This window comes from Microcaecilia unicolor, chromosome 3 (assembly GCF_901765095.1).
Source record: "Microcaecilia unicolor chromosome 3, aMicUni1.1, whole genome shotgun sequence".
NCBI classification, from domain to species: Eukaryota; Metazoa; Chordata; class Amphibia; order Gymnophiona; family Siphonopidae; genus Microcaecilia; species Microcaecilia unicolor.
Window position 1 is genome coordinate 114095226 of NC_044033.1, and position 22620 is coordinate 114117845.

Consider the following 22620-nt stretch of genomic DNA (forward strand, 5'->3'; position numbering starts at 1 on the left):
GGCGGCGCTCTCTCCCAACGTCTCTAGACTTCCCTTCGCTGTGTTCTGCCTTCTTCTGATGTCATTTCCTTGACGTCAGAAGAAGGCGGAACACAGCGAAGGGAAGGCTAGAGACGTCGGGAGCGCAGCGCCGCCTCCTTCACTGATGCTGCGCTGCCGGAACCGCCACGGAGGTAAATTTAAAAAGAAAAAAAAGAAAGGGATGTTGGGGGGAGAGAAGAGGGCGGGCAGTTGAACAATGGGAGCGGGAGGGCAGGGGAGAGATGAGAGCATGGATGCGAAGGGGGAGGGGAGAAGAGGGCGGGCCAGGCCAGGCCAACTGGGACATGGTAGCGAGAGGAGAGAGAAGAGCATGGATGCGAGGGGGGGGGGTCATGGACGGGAGAGAGGGGAATTGCTGGAAAAGGATGAATGGAGGGGGCAGGGGACAGAGGAGCATGGATGGGCATGGATTGGGAGGGCAGGGCTCAGGGAAAGAGGGGAATTGCTGGATAGGGATGAATGGAGGGGGCAGGGGACAGAGGAGCATGGATGGGCATGGATTGGGAGGGCAGGGCTCAGGGAGAGAGGGGAATTGCTGGATAGGGATGAATGGAGGGGGCAGGGGACAGAGGAGCATGGATGGGCATGGATTGGGAGGGCAGGGCTCAGGGAGAGAAGGGAATTGCTGGAAAAGGATGAATGGAGGGGGCAGGGGACAGAGGAGCATGGATGGGCATGGATTGGGAGGGCAGGGCTCAGGGAGAGAAGGGAATTGCTGGAAAAGGATGAATGGAGGGGCAGGGGACAGAGAAGTATGGATGGGCATGGAGTGGGAGGGCAGGGCTCAGGGAGAGAGGGGAATTGCTGGAAAAGGATGAATGGAGGGGGCAGGGGACAGAGGAGCATGGATGGGCATGGATTGGGAGGGCAGGGCTCAGGGAGAGAGGGGAATTGCTGGATAGGGATGAATGGAGGGGGCAGGGGACAGAGGAGCATGGATGGGCATGGATTGGGAGGGCAGGGCTCAGGGAAAGGGGAATTGCTGGATAGGGATGAATGGAGGGGGCAGGGGACAGAGGAGCATGGATGGGCATGGATTGGGAGGGCAGGGCTCAGGGAGAGAGGGGAATTGCTGGATAGGGATGAATGGAGGGGGCAGGGGACAGAGGAGCATGGATGGGCATGGATTGGGAGGGCAGGGCTCAGGGAGAGAGGGGAATTACTGGATAGGGATGAATGGAGGGGGCAGGGGACAGAGGAGCATGGATGGGCATGGATTGGGAGGGCAGGGCTCAGGGAGAGAAGGGAATTGCTGGAAAAGGATGAATGGAGGGGCAGGGGACAGAGAAGCATGGATGGGCATGGATTGGGAGGGCAGGGCTTAGGGAGAGAGGGGAATTGCTGGAAAAGGATGAATGGAGGGGGCAGGGGACAGAGGAGCATGGATGGGCATGGATTGGGAGGGCAGGGCTCAGGGAGAGAGGGGAATTGCTGGAATAGGATGAATGGAGGGGGCAGGGGACAGGGGACAGAGGAGCATGGATGGGAAGGCAGGGCTCAGGGAGAGAGGAGAAATTGCTGGACATAGAGGGGAGGGAAGAGAGATGAAGGAGATGAAATGAGGGAAAAGGAAGAGAGGAGATAAACTGCACATGGATGAAGAAAATAGGCAGAAGCTGAGGACCAGAAATGAAGAAGAAAGGAGGAAAGGAAAGAAATAAAAGGAAAGGAAGCCCTGGAAACGGAGTTAAGAGGACAGATAGCAGCAGAATCAGACACTGGGCCAGCATGATCAGAAAAAGAAAGTCACCAGACAACAAAGGTAGAAAAAAAATCATTTTATTTTCATTTTAGTGTTTGGAATATGTCCACTTTGAGAATTTACATCTGCTATCTTTTTTTGCAATGTATAGCAGTTTGTTTCTAAGAATATTGCTGACAATTCCTGTCAGTGTGGCAAGTGGTGAGCGATCATTTTCACGGGGGGGGGGGGTGGGGGGCCGCCGCCGCCGCCAACTGATAGTCTGCAGGGGGGGGCGCCAACTGATAGTCTGCAGGGGGGCGCCAGAGACCCTAGGCATGGCCCTGCCTTACACCCCCTTCTCACCAGTGCTCCATACTATAAAGGGGGGGGGGGGACGACACACATAGGGCAGAGTGTGCATCACAGAAGAATCAATATGCGAGTTCTCAAACGCTGAAGAAGCTTTTATTTTATTTTTAAATCACTGAAATAAAATATCAGCAATGTCACTGCGCCTTAAAAATTGGGTCGTGGTGTCTTGATTCTCAATTAGTGTGCAGAAACTATTCCAGAATTAAATATTAATGACAAGGTGCAATGGTATATTTTCCAGAATGAAATATGTTCCATATGGTCTTAATGCATATTTTCCATAGTTTTAATATAGAATGTTTTTAACTGCTGTTCCTATAAAGTGGAGGTTATGTTTCTAAGAATTCTTATTACCAGATGGCATTCAATAAGCTAACTTCTGAAAAGACTGATACAGAATGTAAAGGTAATAGAATTGGAACATGAGCTGACCATGCGGTTTGAAACCAAAACCAATAATGGCCAACCCTTTACTCTGTAAGTGTATTTCTTGTTTGTGGTTTTAACTGATGTTCAAATGCTGGGTTCTTGTATGAAACGAGGTGGGTATCGTATTGATCGGTTTGAGGATTTTTACTTTTCTTGCAGAGACACACTGATAATATAATTATTGCAATTAAAAGAATTCCACTTGTTGAGCACAAGACAGCCAAAATAATGGTGTAGCTTGGTTTGGTTTTCAGTTTGCTGCACGGTGATCTTGAAAAACTCTCATTCACAGGTTCACTTGACCCTGCTTTATTTGAAGCAACTACACAAACCTGATAAGTCGTTCCTGGCGCTAGCCCATACAGAGTGTACTGCCTTGCTGTGACGTAGATATCATCAACCACAGTCCTGTGGCTACCTTCAGCCTGATATATAAGTTCATATTTATGTACTACTGAATTTGGTGCACACCAGTGGATCAGTGCTGAAGTATCGGTTATTTCAGACACATCTCTAAGTCTGGGTGGATCTGGAATTGTGTTTTCCCCAGACAGTCCAGGACAGAAACACCGTGATAAACTCTGAAGTTCCAGGCAAGGCCTTTGGAGGTGTTTACAAGGATGATAATCACAAAGCATAGCCTTACTTTGGACTGTGCTTTTCTCTTCCTGAGCTGCACCATAGTCATAGTCATCTGACACATAACTAATAGGCACATCGTCATGAGGACTTTTCTGGCTGGGGTTTGGTTTTGGTGCTGGTGCATTTGTCTTTGAATCATCTATTTGAGTAGTCTTCAGTGCATTGTTCAGCATAAAGAAACGTGTGGAAGGTTCATCGGGAAATGGCACTGAACCTTCTCCCTCTTTCATAGATGGAGCATGAGTAATATCTTCATAGAGTAAAGTGCTCTGGTCTATTTGAATTGTACTGCCAGAGTTCTGCAGATTGGAATCTACAAAGGGCAATCTAGGTGATGTAGGTCCTGCTTCAGCAGTAGAGGGAGCATTTGTAAGACTTGAAACTGTGATGTGAGTGTTCACAGTGGTTGTGTTGTTTGGTTGCACATTGGACTTCACAAAGGGTAATACAGGCAGTGTAGGTCCTGTTTTAGCCATTGAGGGAGCAGTTGTAAGACTTCGGCTGGCTCTGTAGGAGTGAGTGTTCACATGGGTTGTGTTTTCTGGCTGCACAGGCTTTGAGCTCCCATTATTAGACTGGCATTCATTATATAACTCTAGAAGTGATAGAGAAGATGAAGATCCTCGGTCAGCTCTACTTGTGCAGAGCGTTTTTTCTGGCCTGGTGGATGAAATAAAGATATTTAAAAAACATTTATTTGCATTTAGGTCACACCTTTTTCAGTAATAGCTCATCATGAGTTACATTCAGGTACACTAGTAATTTTCTAGTCCCTGGAGGGCTTACAGTTTAAGAGGGTAGTTCCATAAGTTGATGCCAACACTTATGTGTATCAAATGCACTAAAAATGGCAGGTATGCATTGGAGCCGACTCTGTGGGTGCTGTGGGTGCTTGAGCACCCCCAATATTGAGAAAATTCCTTGTATGTATCCAGGGAGGGGTTATTTCCATTGGGCTTAGCACCCCCAATAATTTTGAAAAGTTGGCTCCTATGCAGGTATGTGCATCGGTACACCAGGTGCCACTCTCTAAGGTCACACTTAAGTGCCATAGTGTGTAACTAGAAGGGTGATTTAGTCTTCCTGATTTATTTCCTGTTGCACTGCCATAGTACCCAGGTTGCCATAGTTAAAGCAGTCTAAACTATCAACATCAGTTAACTGCAGCCTCTAGAGATAAGGCCCTGCTTTGTATCACACCATGTCAGACCATTTTTAAGGGATACAACTTCGTTTGTTTCTTTTGTTTCATTTATTCAAATGCATTTTTAACATGCAAATTTTTTGTTGATACTATTGACTTAAGTGCATAAAAGCTAACCCCCCTGTTTACTGAACTGCACCAATGGCTGCCACGCGCCAATGCCAACATAGCCCAGTCAAAGTGAATGGGCTGTGTCATCAGAGCACGGTAGCCGCTAGCATGGCTTAGTAAACAGGAGCTAAATTAGAAAGTGGCCATTTTACTAAGCTACAGTTAATTGGCAATAATTGACATTTGCACGCGCATCTCCCCACACCTTATTCCATAACCTGCTCGCCTAATGCTTGCAACTCGAAAGGGTTGTTGCCAGGGGAGTGGCAGGGGCGTTCCTAAAAGTTGCATGCAATATTATAGAATAGCCTCATTTCCACACCAAAATGCCTGGAGTTGGGTGCCTTTGTAAATATAAAACTTCTGTACAGAGAGAATATATCAATATCATAAAAAAGAACTCTCTGAAATAGATCACTGATTACTAACAGGAACCTTTAGAGAAGGGGCACTATTAATCCCACAAATAATATAACAAAAAAATTAAATAAATGTAGGATCACTCAGTGTGTCACTGAAATTCAGCACTCCCCTGTGCTTGTAAGGAGAAAATATGGAGCTAAATAGCACCCTTGATTCAGTGCACATCCTTGTAATCCTATGTGTGAACTAATTAAAATAATTTTATTTATGTTGCATAAAATATAATGCCCGAACTTCCAGCAGATCTGTGAATCACATAAATAAGTAAATAAATAAAGTGCTTAGTAAAATGCCCAAATGTGACCATTAAAATTCATATTGAATGTCTTTCATATCCAAAAACAATCATTAGCTGAGGCAGACTTGAAAAACTACAGCTCAATGAGATGCTCCGTTTCATTTAAATTCCTCAGGAGCTTTGAATGTATCAAAACACCAGAGTCCTTCATTCAGACGCCATCAAATTCATGGTGTTTTGCAGAGTGATCCTATATATAAAAATGTTTATATTATTTGAGGGATTTATAGTGGTCCTCCTCTAAAGGTTCCTGTTAGTAATCGGTGATCTTTTTCGGAGAGTTCTTTTTGATGGCGTTGGATGCTGCCATTTACACCAGGTTTCAGCTGGCATAAATACCAGCGCCCAACTTTTAATACAGGAATGGGCTGTAAGCACTATTTTATAAATGGTGCTCAAACCAGACTGCTACTTATAGGGGGTCTTTTACTAAGCTGCAATAGTGTTTTTAGCTTGCGGTAGAAAGCTGGTGGTAAAAGCCGAGATGCCTGTAATATTCCTATGAGTATCTGCTGATTTCTTCCGTGAGCTAAAAGTGCTACTGCTGCGGCTTAGTAAAAGACCCCCATAGAATGGTGCTCTGTGCCAATTTTTTTTTTTTCAGCACTGGAAATCTTGGCATCTTTTATAGAATGCCTTCCTGAATGCAAGCCACATTGAGCCTGCAAATTGGTGGGAAAATGTGGGATACAAATGCTACAAATAAATAAATGTGCAAAATTAGAGCATACTGTTAGTGCAAAAGTGCAGTAATTGTTACTGCCCCAGCATGACAGGATGTGCACATTCGTGTGTGAACTGCATATTGGGTTAGAGGTGGTAACTCAGAGGGCTATGAGCAGAGAATGGGTGTGGAGTGTACATTGCAGTTACTGTGCACTGTCACTTGTGCAGTTGGTGTGAGTGCACTTAAGTGCATCCTCACTCATTGTGATTAAGGTGCAGTAAAGAACTTTGCCACGTGATAACTGTAGGGAACATTTTGTACACACCCACAACAGTTAGCACACACCTTTGCACTTACCCTACACTATTTTTGTTCTTCTGTTAAAGCATGGTAAGTGCAAAACTTTACCACATTGTAGTAAAAGGATCCCTTAGTGAATCAAAGTATTTTTCCTATAAACATAAGGGACCTATTTGTTAAAGCAATTACAGGAGAGATGATTAATCATAAAATCAAAGATCAGGAATCATCAGTAATCAAAATAATTTTTTTTTGCAGGTTGTGACAACTTCTTTGGAATTAGCATGAGACTGTCTAAAAAATGGTTATTTTACAGAGAACTGTTACTAGGTACTTAGAGAAGAATTTTCAAATTGCTATATGTGGGCAGAAAGAGGTTTCACTCTAAGTCATAGGAGTTTGCGTTTGTCTGCATTTGGTTCATCTGGTCTGCCGTGAGACAGAGCCGGACCCAGGGTAGGGCCACTGCAGCAGCCCTCTGCCCCTCCACTTGGGCTGCCGCCACCTCTACCCCACCACCTTACTTTCCTTCACCTGCTCCTCCCTCAAGTCTGTCTCTCTCCTGCTCCTGTGTATCAGGACCCGGTTTATCACGTTAACTCAATCACCCGGGTCCTGACACACAGGAGCAGGAGAGAGACAGACCCCAGAGCCTGGCCCCACTTGGAGGCCGAGCCTGGAGAATCTTGCTCCCCCTGCCTCCCCCCTCTCAGCGGCCCTGTGGTTCATTAGCACACCTTAAGTAATTTAGAAGGGTATTTACTATGCTGTGGTAAAATACTGCATTTTACCACAGCTTAATCTACCATGGGAGTCAGTAGCCTGTGGTAACTTAGTACCAGTGGTTAGTAACTTCTGTAGTAAATAAATATCGCAACTTGCATTCAGCTTCATAAATTGCATTATATTTTGTCTCCAGGAGTATAGGGCTGCTACTGTAAAGCCTGATGCTCCAGGGGGCCCTCAAAAAGGGAATGGAGGTTTTCTAGTACTCAGACCGCTCAATAGATACCCCACCATTCCCTTCCCCCTCCAGAGGCACACCCTTGCCCAATCTTCCCAGCTTTACAAGATTCTTTTTATTTACAACCCAATGTATTTTATTTTTGTCCTTTCAGGAAGCTCAGCTTAGTATGGGAAAAGGGACAATTTAGCAATTATTTCTGCCATCCATAATTATTATGTCTACGTTTATTAAAATTCTTGATATCCCACCATTACAGAAAACAGGTCATAGCAGCTTACAACAAAACAAATAACACTTGGGAAAAGAATGTCAAATAAAATAGGAAGAATATAGACCAATCATACAGCACAACTTAAGCACCCATGACCCACAATCAACTTTCCTCATTACACATCCTTATCACTGAGACAATGCAGATCCATTGGAACCAGAAAAAGAGACTGGAACAAATTTATCCATTGTGACAGGTTCTAAGATTCATAGACTTTAAAGAATATAATTACCTTAGCAGTACAACTGTTGTAGGATCTGAAAGGAGCCAGGATAGCTTACAACTGCATTTTAAAGGATTCCCATAAAGGCTGATATTCAGTGTACTTGAATTGATGCTCCAAGAATTCAAAGTGCTCAAGTTACAGCTGAAATACAGAAAGCAAAGCAATCATTAAGGTTTACCATATCCACACTGCGGCCTATATTCAGTTCTGTGAGCACCGGATAGCTTTATATGTAACCCAATTTTGTGTGGGACGTCTGGATCAGAAAAATGTTGTTCAAGTAAAGATGTTTAAAATTTGCAAGGTATTTTATTTACAAAGGGGCTGAAATTCAGCCAGAAAGCGACAGCACTTTTGCTCTCTGCTGCTGGCATTAAACCTAGATCTTCAAAGCCGGGCCATTTCTGGCGACTGGCATTGAATATCCAGAGTTTTTTTTAACCTCTAAAAAGTTAACTGGTTATGCTAATCAGTTAACTTTATAGCGATTAAAGATAGGACAGCTGTTTATGTGGTCCTGTTTGACCGCTAAACATGTTTGGTTAGGCGCACTGCTTTACAGAATACACTTAGGGATTTATGCATGTAAATTCTAATTATTGCCAATTAGTGCTTATTATTGCTTAAGTGTTGTTAACACTGATTGGCTTGTTAAGCCAATTAAGTTATGTGGGTTGTGTATGGAAATTATTGAGTTAATCATTTTAACATATACCAAACAAGTGTAGATTATAAGAAAAGAAACGGCTTCTGACCTTGTGTGTTACAAGAAGGGAAAGGGAAATGGGACTTGATATACCACCTTTTGCAACTACATTCAAAGTGGTTTATATATATTCAGGTACTTATTTTGTACCAGGGGCAATGGAGGGTTAAGTGACTTGCTCAGAATCACAAGGAGCTGCAGTGGGAATTGAACCCAGTTCCCCAGAATCAGAGTCTGCTGCACTAACCACTAGGCTACTCTTCCACTAGCAACATTCCATCTAGCAGCCTGGCCTTGCAGATCAGAAATGCAGCCGTGCAGGCTTCTGTTTCTGTGAGTCTGACTCACAGAAACAGAAGCCTACGTGGCTGCGTTGCTGATCTGCAAGGGCAGGCTTCTACGTGGAATGTTGCTAGTGGAATAGCAACATTCCATGTAGAATCTCAAATAGTAGCAACAGAATTTCAACATTCCATGTAGAATCTCAAATAGTAGCAATGTTCCATGTTGAATCTCAAATAGGGGCATGGAAATGAGACTTGATATACTGCCTTTCTGAGGTTTTTGCAACTACATTCAAAGCGGTTTACATATATTCAGGTACTTATTTTGTACCAGGGGCAATGGAGGGTTAAGTGACTTGCCCAGAGTCACAAGGAGCTGCAGTGGGAATCAAAACCAGTTCCCCAGAATCAGAGTCCACTGCACTAACCACTAGGCTACTCCTCCACTAGCAACATTCCATGTAGAATCTCAACATTCCATGTAGAATCTCAAATAGTAGCAATGTTCCATGTTGAATCTCAAATAGGGAAATGGAAATGGGACTTGATATACTGCCTTTCTGAGGTTTTTGCAACTACATTCAAAGCGGTTTACATATATTCAGGTACCAGGGGCAATGGAGGGTTAAGTGACTGCTCAGAGTCACAAGAAGAACTGAATGTTCTTAGATATGCTTTTTGGCTAGCTTATAAAAACCTCCTAATGGTCTAAAACTGTAACATGTTCATTCAAGCTTAAAAGATATGCTTCAAGTACAGCTGCATGTAGATAAGAATCTAAAAAGGTATATAAGAAACGGGAAGGTATGGGGAGGGCAGACAACTTCACGAGGGTATGCTGGATTTGTCTCCTCGCAAGAAATAAAACTGCTTTAAGCCTGACTTGGTCTCGTGGTGTTTGCGAGTATCATTGGTAAAATCCTTTTAACAGGTTGTTACAGAATATGCTTGGATTTCGGAGTGGATCTCTAGCTGTGCTCTATAGAAACCGGGGGCAGATGCTAACCAGCAATATTCAGCGGAAATAACTGGTTATCTCCTGCTGAATATTAGCAGTTAATGCCGACATAGGTGGCCGGTGACTCAATTGTTTGGGGAGGATAAGCTGGGCGGAGTCAAGTTAAAAACTTTAGGGGGGGGCAACACCTATGTTGGCAGGAAAGGGACAGCAGATGCACTTTTAAACACAGTACGGAAGAACCCCTACCAACTGCCTCTCCCTAGTACCTCTGTAACTGATGGTATCATATGCACTGAGTACACTCCAAGGAATTATGTGCCCCAAAAATTAAAATTATACAATATACTAAAGAGAATAGTATATGCAGTATTATGTATAGATATTTTAACACTTGGCTCTTGGTCAGCCCTAGCTCCTCAGTCCAGCATCTTCCTATTGGCCATGTAAACAATGATGTATTCTAAAATAAAAACAAAATTCTTTTTATTTACCTTTGTTTTCGTGCCAATTTTTCTCTTTGTGTCAGCCCCAGTCCTTGGGTTCTACTTTCCTTTGTCTTCTCTTCTGTCTTCACAGGGTTTTCTGCCTGTTTGTCATTTATCTCTCTCCTCCTGCCTTCTTCATTTCCTCTAACATGTATCTCCAACACTGATTTTTTTTCCTTTCAGCTTTATTCCATTTATTTTTCAACCTCTCTGTCCAAATTTCTTTTATTCTTACTATCCAATTTCTCTCGTTTTATTGCATCTACCTATAGCTTTCCAACTCTTTCCCTCACCCCATCTCTTCTATTCCCCGTCCTCTTATTCCTCAGTCTTTCACTAACTCTATCTTTCCCCCCTTTCATCCACTATCTCCCCTCTTGCATCCAGCAACTCCCTTCTCACTTTGCATGCAGATTTTCTCCTCTCTACCCCTTTTCCATCTGGCATCTTTCCATCTTCTCCATCCTTTCTAACCAGTGTTTCTCCTCTCTCCCCTCCAGCATCTGTCTTCTCCCCCTATTTCAATGCGCGGATTAGTTAAAGGGCCCTGAAGAATGTGAATATGCAGGTTTCTGATTGCCACCGTAAGTCTAATAGTTTATATGTTGTAGTTCACATCTAGATTTTTGTGGGTAGACATACTTTTTTGTATCATACACATTATGATCAGAATTAATTTAGGGGAGACTGAGAAGGAGACCATAATAATTTTGAAAGTCACAAAGCCTCTTCTATTCATACCCCTTTCACATCTGTAGCTGTTAAAAAGATGCACTGGATGAAGTGGACTGTAGTCTTCGAATGCTCACACCTCAATAAGGGCGTCTTACTAAAGTGTGCTCACATTTTTAGCATGCGCTAAAATTGTGGGCGCGCTAAATGTTAGAGGTGCCCATAGGAATGCATTGGCATCTCTAACGTTTAGTGCGCCCACAGTTTTAGCGTGCGCCAAACTTCAATAAGGGCATCTTACTAAAGTGCGCTTACATTTTTAGCGTGCATTAAAATTGTGGGTGCGCTAAACGTTAGAGATGCCCATAGGAATGCATTGGCATCTCTAACGTTTAGCACGCCCACAGTTTTAGCGTGCGCCAAAAACGTGAGCACACCTTAGTAAAAGACGCCCTAAATTGGTTAAACTAAAGGGTACCACCTTGTCTTTATCTAGTTAGTAGTTTTGCTTTTTGCATTTTGAATAGATATAATTTATAGACTTGTTAATAAAGGTCCTTTTTCTGGCCCATGGCTTTCAGTCAATACTAAAAGAAATGAACATGGAGCTCCATTGTGTATTTTGCTATTCTTGAATCTGCATGACTGTACTGTATTAAGGAAAGTATATATCATTGACATGGAATGTGCTTAAATTAGTAAGTGCAGCATACACCCTGTAATTTATTTTTTTCCACAAATATTTGATCTAGATGGCACAGGATCTGGTTTCTGTGAAGCAATGTACACTGTCAAACCATACATTAGCAGTTTTCTTTGCTTTCTTTCTGTTTTGTTGGTTTGTTTATTGGAAATTGAATATTTGCAGCACATAAACAACATTTTTCAGCATGCTGGTCTAATAGCGTTTGGTTCTTTCTGTTACCATTTCTTTTCTTGTTCACTCATGCTGTCCATTGCCTTTGTCCATGACTTTATAAATATTGGCGCACTTGTAAGTTTAAATGAGCATGTTTGAAACTCACTTTGATGTTCCTGAGAAGAGTTCTTTGAGGTTACTAACTTATGGATGCCATATTTGTAAGTACGTGAGACCAAGAGTAGTTTTCAAATATTTGTTCCCCATCATTTAAACTTTGACTTGTTTTAATGTGACATTTTGTAGCGCAGCATTCTATTAGTTCTGCCACATTCAGTGTTACTATTTTTTTTTTGTTACATTTGTACCCTGCACTTTCCCACTCATGGCAGGCTCAATGTGGCAGGCAATGGAGGGTTAAGTGACTTGCCCAGATTCACATGGAGCTGCCTGTGCTGGGAATCGAACTCAGTTCCTCAGTTTCCCAGGACCAAAGTCCACCACCCTAACCACTAGGCCATGCAAGGGTACTTTTTGTAATGTAGATGCTGTTTTACAAAGAAGCTCTTAATCCTGTGGTTTTTTTTTAAAGAATCCTTTCTGGGGGGTTTTTCCCCAACTTTATATTTGCCGTTCTTGAAGTAGCAAAAGTGGACAGTATTTAGCATACAAAAATTCACTGTTAAAAAAAAAAAAGCTACAAAACTTGTAACTGTCAAAACATGACCAATTTCAATACAATTCGGGAAATATCATCCTGAATAAATTTGCAATACGTCTACACTCATGCCAGTTATCTGACCTAAATGATGTTGCCACCACCTGCTTTAATCGTAAACATTTACCGTGGTTTTGAGACAGGAGGATCACATCCTTACAAAAAATTTGTATCTGAAGAAAGGTTATGGTTTTCGTAGACTGGTTAACAACAGGCATTGCACTTGCCAATATGAAAAATTTCAAGTGATAGCGGCTGTCCATGCACTAGTGCCGACATGGCCCATTCACTTTGAATGTTCCGTGTCTGCACTAGCGCATGGACAGCCGCTAGCGCTGCTTTGTAAACAGACCCAAAAGACAGGAAGAAAAAGACTTCAGACACTCAGTTAAAGTGCTATTGATGCATAATTTGTCACTGAGGAGTTTCTTCATCAGTCCAAAAACAAAACCTTTTGTTAGCTTTACTTAATGATAATAAATGTTTAATTTTAAAGTAATTTTCATGACTCTATTTTAAAAGAAATCATCTATAAAAGGACTTACCTGCAATTGATGTAGTCAACAGAGCACTACCGTTTCACATATCAGCTTCATCAGGAGCAACAATAGTGGACCTCTTCTAATCCTTAAACAAAAAACGCAGCGTCATTTTCAAATTGTATTGTTGCAGTTTCATTCTCCCCACTAGCTGCTGGTGCACTAATGCCAATATAGCCCATTCACTTTGAATGGGCTGTGTCGGCATTACTGCATGGTTTAGCAAACAGGGGGAATAGTGGCAGTGAAATTGCAACAATACAATTTGAAAATGACACTGCATTTTTTGTTTAAGGATTAGAAGAGGTCCACTATTGGTGTTGCTCCTGATGAAACTAATATGTGAAACGGTAGCGCTCTGTTGAGCACATCAGTTACAGATAAGTCCTTTTATGGATGACTAGTAAAAAAGGCCCGTTTCTGTTAGAAATGAAACGGACGCTAGCAAGGTTTTCCTTGGAGTGTATGTTTCAGAAAGAGCGTGTGTGAGAGATGGAGCGTGTGTGTCAGAGAGAGAATGTGAGAGAGAGACAGAGTGTATGTGTTTGTGCAAGAGAGAGAGTGTGTGAGAGACAGTGTTTGTGTTTCTGTGTGACACTGTGTGAGAGAGAGGGACAAAGACAGTGAGTGTGTGAGTGAGAGTGTATGTGGCAGACAGAGAATGAGTGACTGCGTGTGTGGTGTGAGGAACCACCTCACCCCCTCCCTCTCCCCTGCCCCCTTGCAGCCAGGCATGTGCAGCGACCCTCCTCTCCCCGTGTTCCCCCTGCAGCCACCCATGTCCAGCATCCCCCTGCAGCCACCCATGCCCATCAACCCTCCCCTCCCCCTGCTGCGTCCTTCCTGTCTCCCCTGCTCCCCCTGCAGCCACCCATGTGGTCTCAGGCCCCCCCCCTCAGCATCCCTCCTGTCTCCCTGCAGGCACACATGTGCAGTGTCCCTCCTCTCTCCCCTGTCCCCCCTGCAGCCAGCCATGTCCAGCGACCCTTCTGTCCCCCTGCCCCCCCTGCAGCTACCCATGTCCAGCGACCCTCCTCTCCTGTGCAGCCACCCATGTCTGAGGACGCTCCTCTCCTTTTTCCCTGTTCCTCCTCTGTGGCCAGCCATGTCCATCGACCCACCTGTCCCCCCCGATGACCACCAACCCTTCTGTCCCCCTGCCCGCTCTGCAGTGTCTGTCCTGTATCCCCTGTCCCTCTTGCAGGCACCCATGTGGTGTGTGGAGCCCCATCCCTATCTCCCTGTTCCCTGCCCCCCCTGCAGCCACCCATGTGCAGCGACCCTCTCCTCCCCTCCCCCTGCTTCCTTCCAGCCACCCATGTCCAGCGAGACCCCCCTTCCCCCCCCAGCCGGCGCAGCACCCAAAGCCCCTTGTCCCCCCCTCGTGCATCACCCGACCCCCCCCACCGTGGCACATCACCAAGCCCCTCCCCCCTCATCAACCCCTTCACCACCCGCAACCGCTAATACAAACTGTGTCCAGTGGCTGCTGCTTCTGCTATTCAGCAGCAGCAGCCCGTACATAAAGAAAACCAAAAAAAAAATAAAAAATCCTCCTAAAACGCACCTCCGTTGAGAAGCATCTCACATTGGCTGAAGTCTCAGCATGCGCTCCTCCTCTCCCCTCTGACGTCTCGGTGTTTCTCCGGGGTCTTCCGGCAGGGGCACTGACGTTGAGGGGAGAGGAGGAGCGGCTGCAGAGACGTCAGCCAATGTGAGATAGTTCTCCACGGAGGTGCGTTTTAGGAGGTTGTTTTTTTGTTTGTTTGTTTTCTTTATGTACGGGCTGCTGCTGCTGCTGAATAGAAACAGCAGCAGCCACCGGACAGAGTTTGTATTAGCGGTCGCGGGTGGCAAGGCGGTCGATGTGGGGGGGAAGGGGCTTGGTGAAGCGGTGGGGGAGAGGTTGGGTGATACGGCGAGGAGGGAAAGGGGATAGGGGCTTTCTGATGCCCCGTTGCACGGGTTGTTGTGGCGATGCGGCAGGGGGGGGCACTTAGAGGTGCACCGTCGAGGCTGTTTGTGTGTGTGTGTTTGTGTGTGTGTGTTTGTTTGTGTGTGTTTGTTTGTGTGTTTGTGTGTGTATTTGTATGTGTTTGTGTTTGTTTGTTTGTGTTTGTTTGTTTGTGTGTTTTTTTGTGTGTGTGTTTGTGTGTGTGTTTTTGTGTTTGTGTGTGTGTGTTATGTGTGTTTGTGTGTGTGTTTGTTTGTGTGTGTTTGTGTTTGTGTGTGTTTGTTTGTGTGTGTTTGTGTGTGTGTGTTTGTGTGTTTTTTTTGTGTGTGTGTATGTTTTTGTGTTTGTGTGTGTTTGTGTGGTTGTGTGGTTGTGTGTGTGCGTTTGCGTGTGTTTATGTGTGTGTGTGTGTGTGTTTGCGTGTGTGTGTGTTTATGTGTGTGTGTGTTTGCATTTGTGTGTGTGTTTGTGTGTGTGTTTATGTGTGTGTGTTTGCGTGTGTGTGTGTGTGTGTGTGTGTGTGTTTATGTGTGTGTGTTTGCGTGTATGTGTGTTTGTGTGTGTGTGTTTGCGTGAGTGTGTGTTTGCGTGTGTGTTTATGTGTGTGTGTGTGTTTGCGTGTGTGTGTATGTGTTTGTGTGTGTGTGTTTGTGTGTGTGTGTGTGTTTGTGTGTGTTTGCGTTTGTGTGTGTGTTTATGTGTGTGTATGTGTTTGTGTGTTTGTGTTTGTGTGTGTGTGTGTGTGTGTTTGTGTGTGTGTGTGTATGTATGTTTGTGTTTATGTGTGTGTGTGTGTTTGCGTTTGTGTGTGTGTTTGTGTGTGTGTGTGTATGTATGTTTGTGTTTATGTGTGTGTGTGTGTTTGCGTTTGTGTGTGTGTTTGTGTTTGTGTGTGTGTTTGTGTGTGTGTTTGTGTGTGTGTGTGTGGGGGGGGGGGGGGGGTTGCGGGTGGCTTTTGTGGTCGTGTGGTTGGGGAGTTTGCCAGCAGTCTGTAGCGATTCCTAGGCAGGGGGAGGAGTACGGAAACACTCCCCCTGCCTGGGTCGTTGTTTGTTGGAGGGGGTTGCCAGTTGGTAGGGGTGCCTGTATGTGTGTTTGTGTGTGTGTGTTTGCGTGAGTGTGTGTTTGCGTGTGTGTTTATGTGTGTGTGTGTGTTTGCGTGTGTGTGTTTGCGTGTGTGTGTGTGTGTTTGTGTGTGTGTGTTTGTGTGTGTGATTATGTGTGTGTGTGTTTGTGTGTGTATGTGTTTGTGTGTGTATTTGTGTTTGTGTGTGTGTTTGTGTGTGTGTGTTTGTGTGTGTGTTTATGTGTGTGTATGTGTTTGTGTGTGTGTGTGTTTGTGTGTGTGTTTGTGTGTGTATGTTTGTGTGTTTGTGTTTATGTGTGTGTGTGTGTTTATGTGTGTGTGTGTTTATGTGTGTGTGTGTGTTTGTGTGTTTGTGTTTGTGTGTGTGTGTTTGTGTGTTTGTGTTTATGTGTGTGTGTGTTTATGTGTGTGTGTGTGTTTGTGTGTTTGTGTTTGTGTGTGTGTGTTTGTGTGTGTGTTTGTGTGTGTGTGTGTGTGGGGGGGGGTTGCGGGTGGCTTTTGTGGTCGTGTGGTTGGGGAGTTTGCCAGCAGTCTGTAGCGATTCCTAGGCAGGGGGAGGAGTACGGAAACACTCCCCCTGCCTGGGTCGTTGTTTGTTGGAGGGAGTTGCCAGTTGGTAGGGGTGCCTATATGGATCCCTTTACTTTCTGTGTTCTGCCCTCGAGGGCGGGGCAGAGAGACATGGTGAGTTGGATGGCTTCACCACCATGAACTTACGAACTGTTTAGGGATTTTGCACATGGCTTCAGCAGGTTGTCTTCAGAATGTTGAGGTAGCGTTTTATGTACAGATGGGGCGTGGCTGAGGGCGGGTCTATGAGTGAGGGTGACTGGTCCTAGCCTATGAAGACTACAGGATTTTTGTGCTTCTCTGCCTTGGAGTGAGCTTCAGAACGTTCAAGGTGGGATTTATTAATATAGATTTCTTTTGAGATAGTCATGAAAAATTATTTAAAAAAATTAAACGTATTTTAACAGGAGATTTTTTTGGACTGATGACGAAGCCTTCTTGGTGACAAATTGTGCATCAATAGCACTTTGAGCATCTAAAGACTTTTTCCTCCTGTCTTAAGAGTACTACTCAGTTAAATTATATCTACTTGCTGCTTTTGGACTTGAAGTTTTTCATAGACTGGTGCACAGTCAGGGCCGGTCTTAGGCCGAGGCGACTGAGGCGGCCGCATAGGGCCCCGCGCGGCACGCCTCAGTCAGCCTTGACCTAGTTCTGCCCGCCCGGGGATCGCCGCCACTCGTCCGAACTGCCCGCCCTCTTCTCTCCCCCACGATCGATCATGACGTCAGAGGAAGGCGGGATACAGCGAAGAGAAGCGCTTTTACTGGCTGGGAGCGCTTTCACTGACGCTGCCGGACTGGAGGTAAATTTAAAAGCAAAAAAGGAAAGGGAATGGGATCGATGATCGATCGTGGGGGAGAGAAGAGGGCGGGCAGGGGAAAGAGGGACATGGATGGGATGGCAGGGCTCAGGGAGAGAGGGGAATTGCTGGATACATGGGTGAATGGAGGGGGGCAGGGGAGAGAGGAACAGATGGGAGGGCAGGGCCCAGGGAGAGGAGAAATTGCTGGAAATGGAGGGGAAGGGAGAGGGGACAATTACTGGATGTGGATGGAGGAGGGAAGGGCAGAGAGGGCCAAGGATGGACTTGGATGGGATGGCAGGGCCCAGGGAGAGAGGGGAATTGCTGGATACATGGGTGAATGGAGGGGGGCAGGGGAAGGGCAGAGAGGGCCAAGGATGGACTTGGATGGGATGGGGGGTGCGGGCGCAGCAGCAATCCGCCCCGGGTGGCAGCCAACCAAGAATCACCACTGCTGGTGCAAGAGTTTCCAGAAAAGAGGTAGCAGAGGTTAAGCATAGAATGTTTTGAAGGACTTGCGAAAAATGGGCTCAACAGATCGGTGGCAGTGCCTGATCAGTTTGCACTGAATAAAACACTGTGACAATTGAAGAACCGCGAGGTGAAGTGATATTGTTTAGGTGAGGTAGCTGTCATGAGTGTATGCTTATTGCAAATGTATTCAGGATGATATATTACACATTTTATTGAACTTGGTCAGATTTACACAAAGTTATACAGAAAACAAGCTTTGCAAGTTTTTTTTTTAAAATAGTGTAGTACAGTAGCATTTAAGTTTGTTTAGGGGTCCTTTTACTAAGGTGCGCTGAAAAGTGGCCTGCATTAGTGTAGACGTGTGTTTTGGGCGTGCGCAATATTTTTTAGTGCAGTTACAAAAAATGCCTTTTTTTTTTTGCCGAAAACGTGCGGCAAAATGAAAATTGCCACACATCCATTTTGGGTCTGAGACCTTACTGGAAGCCATTGACCTAGCGGTAAGATCTCACACGGTAACCGAGTGGTAACGGTCTAAATGCGTAGCTGCCGCGTGCCAGAAAAGAAAAAATATTTTTCAGACGCGCATAGTGGACGCGCACCAAAATTGAAATTACCGCAAGGGCCACACGGTAACCGGGCGGTAACTCCAATTTGGCACACGTTGGGTGCATGTAGGCATCTACGTGGCTTAGTAAAAAGGTCCCTTAGTTATTTCCATAGCTTGTATGTATATTTTATATTATGCCACGTTTATTACACTTAGAGGTCCTTTTACTAAGGTATGCTAACAGATTTAACGTGCGCTAAATGATAAGATGCCCCTAGGAATATAATGGGCTTCTTATCATTTAGCGCATGCTAAATCCATTAGCGCACCCTAGTACGAGGACCCCTTTATTTGTGGGTCCTTTTAGAGCAGTGTCAGCGAGTAGCAGCAGCTGGTGCACATAAACAGTACTGGCTGCAACATCCTTTATCTGTAAACACCTTTTATTTCTTTTTGCCGTCCTTTAATATGCATATGGTATTTAAATCAACTTTTTCAAATTTTGTTACTATAGGCGGAAGGAAAAATTTGTAGAAGGGTTCAACTTAACAGTGTACCAATCTGAATCTTCTTGCTATTGTTTTCACAGGTAAGTGATACTTTTGCATCATTTTTATAACCATTGCATTCTTTGGGGTCAATACTCAATGCGACTGAAATGGCCAGGAGAGGCTCCTGGCTGTTTAAATTGCTATGCAGGGTATCTGGGAATACTCAGCAGTGCTTAACCTGATAGTACTGCTGAATATCCCCTCTAACTGCCTATGCTGAAAGTGGCTAGTTTGTGAGCAGTCTGGGGTGCGGAGTTATGGCAGAACGGAAACTTAGCTGGTTAGCAATGATTTGTGGTCCTCTAACCAGTTAAGGGCCTCTTTTATCAAGCCACGCTAGCAGCTCCCGGTTCGGTAATGCCGACGGAGCCTGTTCACTTTGAATGGGCTCCGTCGACATTGTCACAGAGGAACTGCTAACGTGGCTTCATAAAAGAGACTCTAAGTAACCACATAAAGTTAGGACAGCAAGGCAGCTATCCTAACTATGCACCGAATACGAGCTGCTGTCCGGTTAACTTCTGGATTAATCCCAGCATTGAATATATGGGGTTACTTCTGCCTGTGGCTTGCCAGCCTCTTACCACCATGGTTTGAATGTCAGCCCCTCTATAGAGGAGTAGTAGTAGCCTAGTGGTTAGTGCAGCACACCTTGATCCTGGGGAACTGGGTTCAATTTTCGCTGCAGCTCCCTGTGACTCTGGGCAAGTCACCCAACCCTCCATTGGCCCAGGTACAAATAAGTACCCATATTTATCACATAAACCACATTGAATGTAATTGCAAAAACCACAGAAAGGTAGTATATCAAGTCCCAGTCCCTTTCCTCTTTTCACCGATGTCTATATAATTTGCTTCTATCTGTACCTTTTTCTTTATGTATGTACTAGTAAAAAAGCCCCGTTTCTGAAGCAAATGAAACGGGGGGGCTTGCAATGTTTTCTTCTGTGTGCATGTGGCAGTGTGTGTGTCCCTGCCCTCTGGCCTCTCTCCCCTCCCCCCTCTGAGTCCTTCACTGTTACAGAGCCAGTGATTTGATTTCGTGCTCTGCTGTTTTCCTTCACTGACTGTGTTACAGAGAGGGCGGGGCAGACACTCATAGGGAAACCGGATATCTCGCCCCCTTCACACTTCCGGCTGGAGGCTTCATAGAATGTTGGTGTTGCTTTTTATATAGAGAGATGTCATCTTATTGGCTACATCTTTCTATATATGTTCAGTACTCTTTGATCTTATGTAATATGTTCCTGCATATGCTTTTTAAATTTTGTATGCACATATGTAAGTGTTAGTCATTTATTTATACCCATTCATACCATTTTATAAAGAATTGAAACCCTCTGGTCACAAGCACAGTGCATTTCTGTGTTAGTTTTCCTGCTTTGAAATATAATTTATGTATTAATGTGTGTTCTCCCTTCATTTTAACATTCATATTTAATTTTCTTTAAGAATATAATTATATGTATGTTATTATAGCTTTGCAGATCCATATAATTAATAACCCCTGATACAGGCACATCATGAAACACAGCCGTTTTGGGGCAAAAAGGGAATAACATTTATTATTGAGTGAATCCTGTGGCTGTTTTGTCTCCCTCGGCCATCTACACTCCATCTGGTCTTGCTTGACAATAGAGTTGAATAGGGCCAGTGCAAAGGTATTAGATGTCCAAGGTGAACTTTCAGCCTTGTGCAACCCCCTCCCAATTATCTTTAATGCCTCTGTAAAAATGCATAGATGGACAGAAGTAGGGGCCATTTTACTAAGCTGCACTGGACACTATTCTGCACCTAATGCAGCTTAAAATGGTGTACCACGGGACACCTTTGGGTGTCCTGTGGTAACTGCCAAACGTGCACATGCTAATTACACACTAAAAATATTTAAACATTTTTTAAGTGGTCATGTCAGGGGTTGAACATGGGCATTCCTGTGCTAAACAGTGCAGCTACATTACCGTCCACTAACTGGTTAACACACAGATAACACATGAGCCCTAACCACCTACAAAATGGGTGGCGGTAAGAGCTCACGCAGCAAATATTTGTAATGACTGTGTGCTAAGGACAACATTAATGCATGGCCATTAATACAAAAAATACAAAAAGGCTCTTTTAATGGCTGCACTAAAAATGGCTTCAACACACGGGAAAGACCTGTATAAGGGTATGCTAAGGCCGCTTTTTACCACAACTTAGTTAAAGGACCCCTTCATGACAGCAATTTCTGAAACTCATTTACCCCAGCAAATGGCATTTCCAGATAAATGGCATATTTAAAAATGACTCTTCCTCCCTCCAAAGTACACACTGAGAGTTTTTTGAGTTTAAGTGGGTGTCAGAATCTATTGTTTTATTTTGATTGCACCTGCTCTTTTCTGCCCCCAAGAAACTGCTGCCCTAGGCAACTGACTAGTATGCTTAATGGTTAAGCTGGCCTTAGAGCTATAGAAAGGGCCATAGAAGAGAACTTGTATCACTGCAGATTGATTTTTTTTTTTTGTAAGGGACAAAGAGGAGGAATTATGAAGTGCTGCGTTCACACATTTACACCAATTTCCACAGCAAACATAGGGGTAAATATTCAGCCGGTGGCGCTCTGTGTTTTGCTGACTGCCACCAGCGTTATGATCACAAATTCAGGGGCCCTTTTACTAAGGCACACCTAAAAGTGGCTTGCGCTGGTGTAGGCGCATGTTTTGGACGCACTCAGGTCAATTTTTCAGCGCGCCTGGAAAAAAAGGCGTTTTTTATGTGGCAAAAATGGATGTGCAGCAAAATTAAAACCAGTGTGTGTCTATTTTTTGACCTGAGACCTTACTGCTACCCATTGACTTAGTGGTAAGGTCTCACACGCTAACCGGACTGTAAGCGGCCAGCAAGTGTAAACTGCCAATTACCGCCGAGTAAGCGCCACACGGTAGAAAATGGAAAATATTTTCGACCACGTGTTTTGGGTGTGCATCAAAAATAGAATTACCACCCAGGGCACGCGGTAGCTGGGCAATAGTTCCAATTTCGCGCATGTAGGATGTGCGTAGGCACCTACGCGCCTTAGTAAAAGGGCCCCTCATTGCTGGGTGTTCTGCCCTCATTTGCACGGAGGCAGGCTGTTTGTTGTTTATGTATATGTTAAGCATTGTCTGTAACAGATTACATTGCCTGTATCTTTAAATAAGGTTGTGTCCTTGAACTACATATCCCTGTAATCCTGTAGTTCTCTGTAATAGACTCTTTCAGAGCACATGTCTCAGATTCCTGTGTCTTATGGGACTCTTTCTATTAGCTTGCCTTGTTCTCTGTGCATGCTAGGTTAGTTGCCCACTTTTTCTCCCCATCCAATCTATAAGAGTTAGTCTGCAGCATATCTCCTCTGTAAACTGAAACTGCCCATGCTGCATTCTGCTATATGATCCTCTTCAAGCTACTGTGAAGCAATCAAGATTTTACAAGTGTAAAAGTATAAAGAGCTTCACTACTCAGCATGTTGTTGAATTACTCCCAGATTCTCTCTGCATAAAGGCAAGACTAACTTTTATATACATAGTAACATAGTAGATGACGGCAGAAAAAGACCTGCACGGCCCATCCAGTCTGCCCAAGAAGATAAATTCATATGTGCTACTTTTTTATTTGTACTGTACTCTTCAATGCACAGACCGTATAAGTCTGGCCAGCCCTATCCCCGCCTCCCAACCACCAGCTCTGGCACAGACCGTATAAGTCTGCCCAGCACTATCCCTATGGATATGGATATAGTCCTATG

The 22620-nt window shown here is 44.4% G+C and overlaps 1 protein-coding gene across 1 annotated transcript in view; it reads right to left on the minus strand.

Moving 5' to 3' along the window:
• Positions 1 to 2072: 2072 nt before the first annotated feature.
• The window catches only part of LRRN4 (leucine rich repeat neuronal 4), a 31503-nt gene continuing 10955 nt past the window's right edge, over positions 2073 to 22620 (minus strand). Inside the window, exons 4-5 of the mRNA XM_030194985.1 lie at positions 7643 to 7777; positions 2073 to 3829 (exon numbers count right to left, since the gene is read on the minus strand). Coding sequence (XP_030050845.1) covers positions 2569 to 3829; positions 7643 to 7777 — 1396 coding nt within the window. The 3' untranslated portion in view covers positions 2073 to 2568. The remainder of the gene's footprint in view (positions 3830 to 7642; positions 7778 to 22620) is intronic.